The sequence below is a fragment of the Emydura macquarii genome, unplaced genomic scaffold (assembly GCF_026122565.2).
Source record: "Emydura macquarii macquarii isolate MOO-44397 ecotype Brisbane River unplaced genomic scaffold, CSIRO-AGI_Emac_v2 contig_3134, whole genome shotgun sequence".
Classification (NCBI taxonomy): domain Eukaryota; kingdom Metazoa; phylum Chordata; order Testudines; family Chelidae; genus Emydura; species Emydura macquarii.
The window spans coordinates 463,349-477,547 of NW_027133271.1; the positions used below are offsets into that span (position 1 = coordinate 463,349).

General features: G+C 51.7%; 1 protein-coding gene and 1 long non-coding RNA gene across 5 annotated transcripts in view; one reads left to right on the top strand and one right to left on the bottom strand.

The window, feature by feature from the left end:
- The window catches only part of EFR3B (EFR3 homolog B), a 133,710-nt gene that overhangs the window by 110,553 nt on the left and 8,958 nt on the right, over window positions 1–14,199 (bottom strand). For 3 of the 4 annotated variants that reach the window (XM_067531316.1, XM_067531315.1, XM_067531319.1), the window contains exon 1: window positions 3,022–3,102. The exons of the other annotated variant lie outside the window; for it this stretch is intronic. In XM_067531316.1, the coding sequence (XP_067387417.1) occupies window positions 3,022–3,061 (40 nt within the window). In that variant the 5' untranslated portion in view covers window positions 3,062–3,102. Of the gene's footprint in view, window positions 1–3,021; window positions 3,103–14,199 lie in introns of those variants that run through there. 4 annotated transcript variants of the gene reach the window in all.
- LOC137142085 (uncharacterized) lies at window positions 2,350–6,318 on the top strand. The gene is made up of 3 exons (XR_010916847.1): window positions 2,350–2,385; window positions 5,073–5,207; window positions 6,188–6,318. It is a non-coding gene; the product is annotated as an uncharacterized lncRNA (long non-coding RNA).

Consider the following 14,199-nt stretch of genomic DNA (forward strand, 5'->3'; position numbering starts at 1 on the left):
GTGTGGCTCGACAGCTGGTCTCTCTCACCAACAGAAGTTGGTCCAATAAAAGATATTCCCTCCCCCACCTTGGCTGTCTGGTATCCTGGGGCCGACATGGCAACAACAAGCTGCAAACAGTTCTAAACAGTTCATTTGTAAGTTGGTTATCATCCTTCCCCTTCTCTCCCACGTACTCATCACTTCTCCCACCTGTCCGGTTCTTTTCACCTTTCCCCAGCAGTCTGTCCCTCTGGTTTTCTTGTCTGAAATCGACAAAGCACCATTTGAAATGCCAAGAACTGACTGCAGTAATCCAGCTGCAGTCTCACGAGGGCCACCAAGGAAAGGAGCATCATGTCCCTGCTCCACAACATCAGCCTCGATGGCCTTTTCTCCACTATAATTCCCCGGGGGAGATGCTCTGGTGTGGTTAAGGCTCAGGTGTTTTTACCCTGATGAGCCTTCAACCCAGCTACACTGCACGGTCTGCCATTGACCCTGCACCCATTGAGAATTATAGGTCCATAAAGCCCTAATATGGACACAGCCCAGGTATGAAGCCCAAAGTCACATTAACTTTCTCGGCTACCATATCACATTGCAAGCCAATAATCACTTTGTTTCAGGCCGGCACTCTAGGGCTCTCTTTGGCATCCCTCCGTAGGTGCTGGAAATGCAGCGGGGTGGTGCCCAATGGCCACTGCCCCTTTCACACACCGCTGGGGCCCCGAACTTGGCCCGGGTGCAACAAGGAGGGATCCAGGTGGCCCAGTCCCCTCCCTTGTCCCCCAACCAGAGCCAGGTGCTGTAACAGCACAGTTCCTTCCTTGCTGGGATGAGAAGAGGGGCGGCCGGGCTGAACTGGAGTGTGTGTGGTGTCGTGACTAAGCTAGTTCCTTGGATTGCAAGTCAGAGCACCCGTCCAATTCGGCCCATTTTAGTTGCTCTCCTCCCCCGCCACCCACACACATACACTTTTGCAGTCCTGGCACCCTCGCACCCCTGCCCTAAAGTCTCCAGGCTCCTTTGTATTGTTTAGCCAATGGCTGCACCCCTGTCTGAGGCTACGATTTTGGCTCAGGTATTTGTATTGAAAGTCACGGAGCGGACGCAGGTAATAAGCCATAAATCAAGGGTCCGTACACCCAGTGATGCGGTTTTCACGACATCGACACAGAAGCTTTTCAACTGCCTGTTAAACTTGGGCTGGAGCCAAAGCCCTGGCCCCGCTGCCTGGGCCTGAAGCAGAATCTGGAGAAGCCGCGGACTTCTCTTAAAATCACAGAACCCAGGATTGCCATGACAGAATCGTAGCCTTACCCCGTGTTCTAACACAAGGCTGCAGGATTACACCCCGTCCTGCAGGCAGCTCTTTTAAATCAATTGATGGTTTTCTTGCATGGCCTTCATCTACCATCTCCTATCGCCCCAGGATATTACATTTAAAGGAAGGTGGAGCGGGTCGGTTTCAGGCCTCGCCACCACTGTGCTTCGTGCCCCTAACTAGCTCCCTTTCCTTCCAGGGCCCCGATGCTGAAATCACTGACACCCCTGCACGTGCTGAGGAACTCCGCTGACGTCAGTGGGCGTGACCGGTCAGCACGCAGCCCTGCGCCTCACACACGGCAAGTCAGGACGAGCGCCCGCTCGGTGGCCACGTGGAACCTGGCCTCCATGCTGCCTTCTCTGCCATAACATCGTGGCTCACACTGAATAATCCCTCTCCATTCTTGGCATTTACAGGGACTCGTCACCTTCAAATGCCTCCAAATACACGAGAACAGCCGGTAGCCGGACGGACCCTGATAAGCTTCAGAGAGTGAACTTCCATCCTACCAGGCTTTTCCCCGGTGAGCTACAGAAGCAGCTCCACCATGCAAGGAGCAGAAAAGCACACGCAAGCCCTTCTGACACTCTCCCCAGCACGGGACAGTGGTAGACAAACCCATTTCGGCTACTGCAGAGTGGTACCCCATCCCCAAGCATGGAAACAGTCTGGAACCACATTCAAACCTGTCAGGGGACACTCATTAAAACACAAACCGGGAGAGGGGAAGAATGCAAGGAATTCTGAATGGGACGTCCATGTGGGCTCTGCCAGGACACTCTGACGACTGAGATCCAGTGGGCTGCACCTATTCTAGTATCTGGCCCCCTCCACCCCCTTGCAAACAGCCTCGGTCTGTGGGACACTTGATCCGTTGACACCAAGTACAGCAAGCCAGATTTCCAGACATAGCTGCTGCTCCTGCCAAACTAAATTTAGACACCACTTTCGTGTCTCCGGAGATAGCCACTCACATGTGCTGCCGGGTCAGACCTTCCCTGAGCACGTAATAAAACTACCCCCTGTTCCGCAGAAGGCGACATCGAACAATGGAAAAGACCTCATTTGTTCCTTCGGTGGGTAAGCCAGGCGCGGAGAGGGAAGTTGGATTCACAGCAATTTCATTATTCTTATTTATACTATAGTGGTGCCCAGAGTCCTCTGCTGAGACCAGGACCCCATCATGCTAGGTGCAATGGAAACATAATAGGAGCTAGCCCCTGCCCTGAAGAGTTTACAATCTAAACAGACAAAACAAAGGGGAGATTATTATTCCCATTTTAGAGATGGGAAACTGAGGCGCAGAGAGACTGGGGCTAGGTCTACTCTACAAACTTACATGGGTAGGTCACTGGGGGGGGGGTGGTGAAATTCCACACCTCTGAGCAACAGAGTTATACCAACCTAACCCCTGGTGTAGGCAGCACTATGTTGACAGGCCGCTGACATAGCTACCCCATAGGGTGGAGGTGGATTAACTGTGTGGACAAGACAAATTCTCACTAAAGCGGCCCAGCTGCCCCACTGCAGCTGTTTAAGTGTAAACCTAAGTGACTTGTCTAGGGTCACCAGGGAGGCCGCAGCAGGGCTAGGAATTGAACCCAGCTCCCCTCCCCCAGGCCTAGCCCGCAGCCTTAGCCGCCTGCCCATCCTTCCTCGCTCAGCGCGCAGCCTGCCTCCATGTGTTCCGCTGCGCCCAGACAATACGTTACCGTTGCAAACGTGATGGTCCGCAGCCGCTCTGCAATCCATCAGGCGACTTCCACGCCGGGCTGCTCCTTCAGCTGGGGCAGAACGGCTGCAGGAGAAGGAGCTGCCTCCCTCGCCTGCCTCCACGGAGACCAGGGCTTCACGCTGCAGGCGGCACCCGCACAAATTTCTGCCGCCCCAGTTTGCCTCCTGTGCAAAAACACTGGCGGCTCTAATTTCCCGGCTTTCAGGTTCCTGTTATCCTGGCTTTCTTCCCTCGCCTCCTGCCTGGCTGTTTGCTCCCTTCCTCCCAGAGCCACTGTTTATTTCTTCAGCTGCCTCTCATCTGATTCTGTAACCCTCTAATTCTGTCTCATCAGGAATCCAGCCCTCTCCCTTGCTCTTTTTTCCTCTCTCTCTGTACTTCCTTTTGATCTCTCCCCCAAGCCTCTCATTTCGTGTTGCCTCACACTATGAAAGGCATCAGTATACAATTACCAGTTACTTTCTGTGTCTTCTCCTTCCCCCCCCCCCCCTCCTCGCCATTTGTCTCCCCCCGCCCACTGCCTTCCCCCCCCCCCCCCCATCCCTCCAAGGGCAGAGAGAAGCTGGTCGAGGTTGCATTTTAAAGGTGCCGTTACAATTCTGCTGGGAACAACCAAGCAGGAACAGCCGGTGTTTGTAAGGACATAACACCTGGCTACAGCCGGCCAAGGTCTTCAGAAGGTGCCCGGCTTGAGTCACTGTAAAGGGGCCTGGGTTTTCAGAGCATGGATGTTCAGCATTGTCTGGAGATCAAGTTCTAAACAAAAGGGTTGGGGGCGGAGGGGTTTAACCTAGGAACTCTCAGATTCCAGAGCCAGTTCAAGCCCCCCCCCCCACCAGCTTTGCATGTGCGCCATGCACTCCTGCACCGTAACTGAAGAAGCAGAGATGCTTCAGCTTTCCCAATGAGTTCCTTTGACAGAGCCAGAGGAGGCTAAGGGGTGACTTGATCCCTGCCTCCATGGGAAACAAATATTTGGTAATGGGCTCTTCTATCTAGCAGACAAGAACACAGAACCATCCAACAGCTGGAAGCTGCAGCTAGACAAATTCAGAGTGGAAATAAGGTGTAAAGTTTTAACAGAGAGGGTAATTAACCCCTGGAACAACTCACCCAGGGGCGTGGTGGATTCTCCAGCACTAGAAATTTTCAGATCAAAATTGGATGTTTGTCTTAAAAGATCTGCTCTGGGAATTATTTGGGGGGAGTTCTCAAGCCTGTGTCATACAGGGGGTCAGGCTTGGTGATTACAGTGGACCTGTCTGGCTTGGAATCGATGAACCTGAAAAGGTGTTAGCAAAACCAAAGTTTGAAATAATCTGACTAAAATCCCTTCTCTTGGTAGATCAGCGCGCACTTTCTCACTCTTGTGATGCCACCAATGCACGAGCACTCTCTTCCTCACCAGACCTCACGGGGCAGGCGGAACCTAGATTTCTAGTGTAAAAATCAACAAATCAAGCCAGATTTGATTGTTTTTACCAAGAGTCTTTTCAGACCATCAAAAAGCAGCAAATAAAAAAGGGCACAAGCTTGATTTTCCTTGTCTGGACTGGGGAAAAGAGCAGAGGGGGAGCAGGGGGAAGGGGGCGGTTGCTATAACGTGGTTCGGCAAGGCTGAGCCAGGAGCTGGGCAGACAGAAAAGCAGGAGCAGATCTCACCTAACCGATCCAGCCACACACACAGGGATTTTTCCCTCCGAAATAATAAATAAAATCTAAATGCAGGAGCAGCGTTGGAACTAGTTCTGAGCCATGGACAGGGCCTAATTCCCAGGACTCGGGGCTGGTTTAATAGCTAACCTGGGTGACCACGGCCCTTTAATGAGTCACTTTGCAGCAATTCCCGGGCAGCGTGACCCTCTGCTGTGGCATGACCGCTGTGCCGGGAGCTCAGCCATCTCAAGGTCAAACTCAGGTAATGGCCACCGGCAAGCGAGAGGGTGACACAATGTGACAGGGAAGCACTGCAAGGGCAGGAGCTTGTCCTTCTGCTCTCTGCATTTCCTGAGCGTGAATCTCTCTCAGCCCCATCAGGTACCTGAGCCCTCTGTGTATTGTGCTGTGGATACCTGCACAGCGGGAACTGGACTGAGACCCATCAGCCTCCTTCCACACAGGCCACCCTCTGGCCTTCATCACCAGCTTGGGCCTGTCTAACAGGTGGGAGATGCCACATCCCATTCACTACCCTGGAAGCCAGCCAGGCCCCATCCGCACTGCCCCCTGCGGCATTTAGATCTCACAGAACCGAAAGACAGAAAAGTCATATGAGCTCAGCCAACCCATCCCCCTTCCAGTGCAGAACTAGGCCCCTTCCCTCCCCAACCCTTGCCTCTGGAGCGTTCACAGGCTCTGCAAAGAGGGCCCCTTTCTTCACGCCAGAAGGTGACCCTTCCCGGAGACTTTCCCGCTATCTAGGTAGGTCACTGTGGTTTAGGAAGAGAGGAGCTGAGCCAGGGTCCATCTAGCCCAGAGTCCGTCTCTCACGGTGGCCGGCACCTGCTGCTTCCGAGGAAACTGCGAGGAACCGCACGATAGGCTGATGTGGGATGATCTGCTCCCACAGTAGGTCTCCTCCTTTGCCGCATCTTGGTAAGGAAGGACTTGGCCATAAAGAGCGTCCTCAAAGAAGCACGTGCCTCCTGATTATTTGTACACACGCCTAGGAAGAGACAGTACTCGCCCCAGAGTCTGCAAGCTAAACTAACCACAGACCAGGCAAAGGGAAAGTCTTATTACCAGGGCTTAATTCGTGCTATGGCTGAGCCTTGGCACCTCTGAGTTTGGCAGTTCGTAGCCCTGGCACCTCTGGGCTTGCTGCGTCAGTTATGAAAGTCAAATAAGTGCTGGAGCCCCAGCACCTCTTTCATCACAAATTAAGCACTGCTTATTACAAATGGGAACTAGAGGCACGTGGAGATCAAGTGACTTGCCTGAGGTTACACAGGATATTAATGGCAGAGCTGGGAATAGACCCCTGAATTGCAGGTCAGTATTTTAGCCACAAGGCCATACTTCCCCATTCTCTCCCCTTCACCTGCCTGAGCAATGAGCATTTCCCTTCCCACGGGCCAATGGAAAAGGTTTCTACTACCTATTTCTCTCCTGGATCTGCATTCTCTGTTCTCTTCCCATCCCAGATCCCAGCAGAACCGGTCACTGTTCCAAACCAGAGGCGGTGCAAAGAGTAAAGCAGAGGAAGAGAGCGCTTCTCTGGGACATGGCGAGGAGTGAGCACCCAGATTTGGAGGAGGGCCTGACCGCATGGCAAATCATCTCCACGTGCTTCTTTTGCAGGCAGCGGAACAAGGCAAGAAACTTAGAACCAGTAAGAGAAGTGACTACTCGAAAAGATGACTTGCAGAAGCAGGGAGAACAGGGCTGCATTCTGCCTGGGAGCTTTTGAGAGTTGTCCCCTTGCCATCTTCACAGCCAGCTCTCTCCCTGAATTCAGTCAGTGAGCAGGCCTGGTTTCTAGTCACAAGCTCCCATCACGTAACTCATGGTGGTAGTCCCATCAGCTGTGAAAGCAGGCTGCCCCGGGCATAGGGGAGCCTGTTCCCCAACCCACTTAGAAGGGCTATGCCTCACCTTATGGCATTTCTTACGCACCTAATTTAACTCAAGCAACTGGCACACAGTTGGGAGAAAAATGTTTTTTGTTAAAGGCTGAAAGCAGGCCTACACCCCTTCAGTGAAGTGCAGCACGCTGGCCAAAGCAGGGAAGACAAGATTTACTATCTGATATTTCCAAGGTAAAAAGACAAGCAGGAAAAAAAAAAGTGTGAAACAAACCAAACCTTTCAGGTCACCCTCATCACTCTCACGGCACTATGCAGGGCCGGGGAGCATGTTTAATTAGCACCCTGCATCTGAGACAGCGGCACCAGACACCTGGCATTCCATGCTGAGATCTGCTACGGGGAAGATGACAGCGCAGGAGGTGTTGGGATGAGTCAGATTCCAGCCTCCGCACCGGCTACTTCGTGTGATGAACAGAGCGAGGGGGTTATTTTCATCCCAATAGCTGCACGGCTGTTCTCTCTTCCATTGGCTCAGTGCTCCAAGCCGCTAATGGACTTGGAAGCTGATAAGTAACTCATAACACATCCAGGATGGGTTCCTCTCTGCAGTGGGTGTCTATACTGCAATCCCAGGGTGTGACTGCAGTTTGCACAGATACACCGGCTCTAGCTTTAATCTAGCTAGCCTCGGGCATTGGAGCTGTGAAGCTGCAGGCACGCAGGCTAGCTGCCCGTGTATTTATGCAGGATGCCAGGCAGGCTTGTGTAACCCAGTCTGAACTTCACAACGATTGGTACCCGAGCCAGCCAGCTTAAAGCTAGCTCGGGTAAGTCCCCACGAGCAGCAATCACATCCTACGCTTGCCGTGTAGCTACACCCAGAGACACGGACAACGCGTCCCAGATCCGATCCTGCTCTTCGTGCAGCGGAAGTCAGGAGCGAGTCCGCTCCCAGCAATGGAGCTACCTTGGCGTACGTGGAGAGAACAACCCTATCTGGGGCTGGGAGGCACAGACGAGGGCCCCATCCCAGCTCAGCCACCTACTCACGGCATGGACATGGGCAAGTAACTAAGTCAGAAGGAGGCTCTTGCGCTTAAGGCGTTTGATCAAGCTGAAGAGAACCAGGTTCGGTCCCTGCGCCTCCCACAAGCTTCTGGTGTGACCTAGGCTATGTCACTAAATCATCCCTTTTGGTCTCAAGCACTCATCTGTAAAACGGGGACTGTACTTTTTTCCCCTCCCACCCGGTGTCTAGTTTGTCTATTTAAATTCATCAGGGCAACGACTGGCTGTTATTCAACAGACAGCACCTAGCACAGTGGGGGCCTGATCACAGAGGGGGAGGGAGAGGCGAGATCTGTAATACGAATAATCCCTGGGTCTCAGTTTATCCCTCTAAAATGAGGACAATCATTTCCCTACCTCAGAGGGAAGCTGTGAGGCTTGACGGATGCTAAAGTCCGTTGAGATCACCTTGTGGAAGGTGCTACATGGATGTATGTCCCTCATCACTCACGATGCAATCTTAGAGCCAGTCGTATTACCCACTTTGCTGTATGCACCGTTCACCCGCGTTCATTGCAAGCCAACACAGCACGGGACGATAAGTCACACGTTAGCAAGGGAAACACACGACCCGTCATCTTGTCCAGGCCCTGAGGGCCGGCGCAGGATTGTTTGCTCCAGCGTGGTCTCGGTGCCTCCACTGTGAGATCAATTCCCGAGTTCTCAGCATTAAATGGAATACAAATGGCTCAAGATTTGGGACAGATACTCACCCAATCAAATCACTGAGGACATCACGGTGTCCCCTCCAGAACACAGCAATTGAATTACAGAAATGTAAGGCTGGAAGGAACCTCGAGATGTCAGCAAATCCAGCCCCCTGCACTGAAGCAGCACCAAGCAAACCTTAGCTGGCTTAGTCTGACCTCCTGGTTGCCCCATCTCAAAAAAGACACATGGGCATTGGAAAAGTTACAGAGGAGGACACCGAAAATGATGAGGGCCATGGAAAAGCTTCCATATGATGAGATATTAATAAGACTGGGTCTTTTCAGCTTGGAAAAGAGACGACTAAGGGGGGAGATGATAGAGGTCTATAAAATCATGATTGGTGTGGAGAAAATACATAAGGAAGAGCTATTTATTTCTTCTCATAACACAAGAACTAGGGATCACCCAATTAAATTAACAGGTAGCAGGTTTTAAATGAACAAAAGGAAGTATTTCTTCACACAACGCACAGTCAAGCTGTGGAACTCCTTGCCAGAGGATGTTGTGAAGGCCAAGACTATAAGAGGGTTCATAAAAGAACTGGATAAGTTCATGGAGGACAGGTCCATCAATGACTATCAGCCAAGATGGGCAGGGATGCAAAATCAGTGACAAATACACTATTCGCAGAGTAATACTTTGCACTTGTCTAGCGCCTCTGAAAGAGCTTCACAGAAGTCACCCGCAGAACAGATAGGTATCGTTAGCCCCATTTCCCAAAGGGATACATTGAGGCAGAGAGGTTAAGTGATGTCACAGGCCATACAGCAAGTCAGCAGCACAGCTCCGAGTACAATCCAGGGATACCACCTTCCAGTCCTGTGCCGAAATCCCTAGATGACACCTCCTTGGGAACACACCACTGTCGTTTTCTGTGGCTTCACAGAGATGCCACCCCTGAAAGCTGTGCTCGTGGAAGCAATATTACAGCACTGGCCATAGCAAGACGCTGCTGCTTTGACAGCATCCTCAGTCAAGCATGGCCCAAAGGGCAGTAATGGCAAATGGTCCAAATATCTCACTTGCCCATGTGCATCTTCCTGTTCCAAGGCTCTCTGGAGTTGATTTGATCAGTGGCAAATCATATCCTGGACATGATGAAAGCCACCCTCCATCTGAATGTGTGTCAGCAAAGGACACATTTCCATAGGCACCATCCTGGCGCCAATTCCAAGGGATATAGCCTATTCATTACATCTTTGCTTTCCAGACATGAATATTTGCCAGCCCAGGGACAAAATCCACTTGCTCAAACTTTAACCTAGCTCAGACAGGAATTATTGTGGCCTGTGTAATACAGGCGGTCGGACTAGATGATCACAATGGTCCCTTCTGGCCTTGGGATCTATGAACCTGATGCCCTCGGATAACAAAAAATGGAAAGCTATTTCACTCATTCACCAAGAATTTACAAAACAACCCCACCCCTGACCCCGCAGGTCTGCCTCCAATAGATGCCTATCTCCGACATCCCTCAGATCTTTCCCCCAGAACGTTTGACTTGCCTCGCTCTCATGTACAAGACACTGGTCTCGTTTCATAGGCCACACCCCCAGTTCTCTACCCTCTGCCCAGTCGCCATCACTGGGTCCCCCCAGCCATCACAGGACCGGCAGGACAGGAGCTTCCAGGCCGGAGGAGAACAAGAGGGGTAAGAAATGAGATTCTTGAGGGAAATAAAATCCAGAATCCTCTGCGAGGTCATCTAATCCAGTCCCCTGCACTCACGGCAGGACTAAGCATTATCTAGACCATCCCTTCCACCCATGGGGCACGGGGTGGAAGAACTGCACCAACTGCAGCAACCAGGCTGGGAGTTTGGGTTCCTACGGGGTGGAAGGAGGAATTCTCCCCACCAGGAGAGCCCCCTGACCCACGCCCAAGGTACCCTATGCTCAGGGAGCACCCTAAGGAGCGAGGCTCCACCTTTTGGGTGCTTCTACTTCCAGAGGGCCCTCTGTATCCATGGAGAAGAGGGCAGAAGGAAATCAGAGGGGAGCAAATACACTGGACAGCTGGAGGGATGGGCGCAAGCAACCAGGGATTGTGCTTTTTTTCGCTTTGGTCACCACAGCCGTCCACATTCCTGGTGAGTCATTTCTAGGCTCTGCTTTGAATGCCAGTCTGTGGAGAGAGAGACATGAAAAGCCGCGGCAAGGGGGCAGACAGCAGCAGAGGCTCCCAGGCAGGGGCTGGGGAGGAGGGGGCGAGGGCTGTTTTAGAGAGAGATCTTTGCTTTGGTGGGTCAGAGGTAAACGCAGAAAAGCAGAGCTCCTTCTCAGGAGGTGCGGCCTGCCAGCGCTCGGCACTGTTAACTCGGGAAGCATCTGTCAAACCATTCACGCTGCCAGAAACCAGCCCAGCGCGCACGCAGAATCTCCGGGGAGGAATTAAAAGGGACACACAAAGGGAATGGAGGGGATCACATCAGTGAGCTCCAACCAGAGAACAGGCCATTCTAGACACACTCGGGGCAGGAAATTCCCCAAAGTGTCTTTCACAGAGCACCAGTGAAACGCGGCCAGCTCTGGAGTGGAGGACGGTGACTGAACAGCAGGCAACAACGAGAGGAAACCTGGGGCAAAAACACCCACAGATGCACTGTTTCCGCATTCAAGACCATCCCCTTTGCATCTCGTTTCATTTACGCACCCAACCCCCATCTTCCCAGACTGACCTGTTTGACTCAATCACCTGCCGGACCTGAATCCAACCACAGCTCGGACAGGATCTAAACACACGCAGCCAGGAAGCTCAGAACAGCAGTTAGTGACCTTAAACGGGGAGGCGTCCAGCTCTGCAGCTTTACAAATAATGGATGGAGGGACAGAGAAGGAATGATTAAAAAAAAAAAAAAACCTAATCCCATCTGCCAGCTGTGATTGCCTTTAGTAAGCAAATCATGATGATCCATCTAGCATGGTCGGGGCCTAGCACCTAGCGCTTCATTAACATTCACAGAGGTTTGCCCTTGCCTATGCCAAATCCCCCGGACTCAGGATTTGAAATGCCCAGGGGGCTCGGAGCTGAATTTTTAAAGACACAGAGGCATAGGATGGAAGGTGAGAGGGTAAAAGGGGCCCTGACCCAAAAGGATTCCATACAGCAGGAGTACAACAGCTTCCATCCCCCCGCTCCCAATCCAAAAACCACAGCTAAACACAAGGATCTCCCTTTTGGCTGACACGCCAGAGCTTGGAACAGGAACAACTCTTCTTCTCTGCAGATCAGCCCCTGCCCTGTAACGTTCATTCACTCGTGGGTGCCAGGCTCAGCACCCCGCTTACCGGGCGTGTACACTGGGCCAGGACAGTACAGCTCCAGTGATCATGCCTCAGGTGCTGGTGTTTCTCTGCTTTATCCGTATCCCCATGGCCGCTGGGGAATGAATCTGTGGGCTGCAAAAGTAACTCCTCCCGTGTTGTGTGCAAGTCTTTCTCCCCCTCTAGCGGCTAATCGATCGCAGAGGATAAAGTCTACTACAAGGGCCAGCTAATGGAATTACTTCTTCCACTGAGACCGTAGAGTCTCCTGCATTTTGGCACTGGGGTTCTGAAGCTGCTCTCCACTCCATGCCGGGGCAGTGCGCAGTGACATTCCAGTCCTGATTCTCCTCTCGTTCACACTGGTGCACATCGGGAGGAACTCGGAGTGGAGTCACACCAGAAGGAGCGGGGCCTCCACTCGGCCTGCTCATCTGTGGTGTTGCGCTGTGTGTGGGAATGAATTCCTCCCCCTTCCAGCCTCTGACCCCGCACGAGGAGGCAGGGACTGAAGGGGAAGAGTCACAATCACGACAGCTTCCCCCGAATTGCTGCCGGGTGTCTGGACACGCCTTGCCCCCCACAGTCCCAGAAGAGCAGCTGCTGGGGGAATCTCCAGGAGGGTCTCCTAGTCACTTGACGTTCTGGAAAAGGCCATTGGCTCCCTTTACATCTCTGAACAATTCCAGTTAAGGGAGCACCCCTGTCCCCAGCTCCCCTCGCTTACACCAGTGTAGCCCCATTGATTTCAATAGAACGACTCCTAATTTACACCCAAGACCAGCATCAGGCCCTGGGGTTCTAACCCTTTCAATGCGCAAACATGGTACTTCTAAAGCCCCTCCCATCCCAGTCTCTCCAAGTGCTTTACCGACATCCCTCAGGGAGCGGCTAGTTACAGTTAGTTACACCTGTCTGAGGTAGTGCAGTGCCAGCCCCATTTTCCAAGTGGAGAAACTGAGGCACGGAGCGGCACCCTGACTTGCCCAAGCCTCCCCAGCAGAGCTGGGACTAGAACGCAGACGTTCTGATTCCCAAGCCCTTCGCGCGAGACTCCCCTCGAGCAGCAAAAGCCCCGGAGCTTAGCCAGGCTCTTCAATTCTAATTATGCCGTTGCTGATGACTCAGACTCTGTCCTCAAGAGATGTTCAAGGTTTTAATTAACACCCTTTTGGAATGAATTTGCATCTTCGATCACTTTGGAAAACAGAAATTCTCCGGGACTGAGAGCAGCTCAGTTTGAGCCACACAAAGATCCTCGTTACCGAGGGGGCTTCGTTATCCCGTTCTACTGAGCAGCCATCAGCCTGGAACCATAAAGGGCAACAGGCCCTACATGTCACTGACTTTAAAGGGAAATTAATGCAGTGTGGAAGTTCTAAAGAGGAACACTTGACAAATACGAAACAGTCATCTTGACTCAGAGGGTCAGAAGACAGGACAATGGGCTAGATAGACCATTGCTCTGATCCCGTATGGCTATTCTTATAACACCTTCTTACTGATATGCTTATAACCATCGAACATGCTTATAACATCTAGTCGTCATTTACCAACCCTTTATAAACTATTTGCAGTGGAGCTTTCATAGAAAGTCTGACTGTTCACAGTGTGTGTATAACCTTAAAAAAAATAAGTGGCCAGTTGCCCAGCGTGAACTTCAGCAGGCGGTGTGATCCAGTGAGCTGGGAGTCAAAAGACCTGGCTTCCGCTTCTGGCTCTACCACTGATTTGCTGCATGAGTGTGGGCAATTGTGTGCCTCGGTTTCCCTATCTGTCAGAGCCCCTTTGGCAGTTTCTGTATAAGTGAGAATTTGTCCTAATGTCCATGGCGAAAAGAAATCCACCCTTCCAACACTTGTCCCCCCCGTACTCAGTGCCACGCTCTATCCCAGAGGTGATTGCATTTTAGTGGTGCTTTAAGGTGCTTTAAGACAAAAGATCTAAAAGTAAAATATTACTAGAGAGGATCCCACTTCTTTAATTTGGCATGGCAAGTCACTCCTCATAAGCGAAGACGTATATTCACTGTTACACAGCAGGTGTGCCCCGATAAGTGCAACAGACTAAGTTAGTCTTCGACATTTGTTATAAAATGTCAATTAAAATAACAATAATGTCTTCTCACTAGAATGGTTTCTGATGGACACTCTGCTGCAGAAAGAAAAGAAATCAGCCTGCACTGCCCACCGGAGCTTCACTGTTCTCCAGATGAAACACTAACTCTGAAATCTGCGGACCATTGAGCAATCCAATTCCTGAAACGCGCCTGTACCCATCAGCTTTAAACAGCTTGTCAGCTGGCACGAAGGAGCAGTCTGTTTAGAACATAATTAGCCTGAATACAGAGACAAGCTGCAGATTTCACGTTAAACACTTCGCATTGTTCCCATTTCTGGTCCTGCACCTTAGGCACTGGATGACTGAAAAGCCTTGACATGGGGAGATCATAGAATCATAGAATATTAGAGTTGGAAGGGACCTCAGGAGGTCATCTAGTCCAACCCCCTGCTCAAAGCAGACATCTTATAAGTCAGAGAGCAGCGTGCTCAGAGCAGCTATAGAGCATCGGAGGGGGGGGAAAAG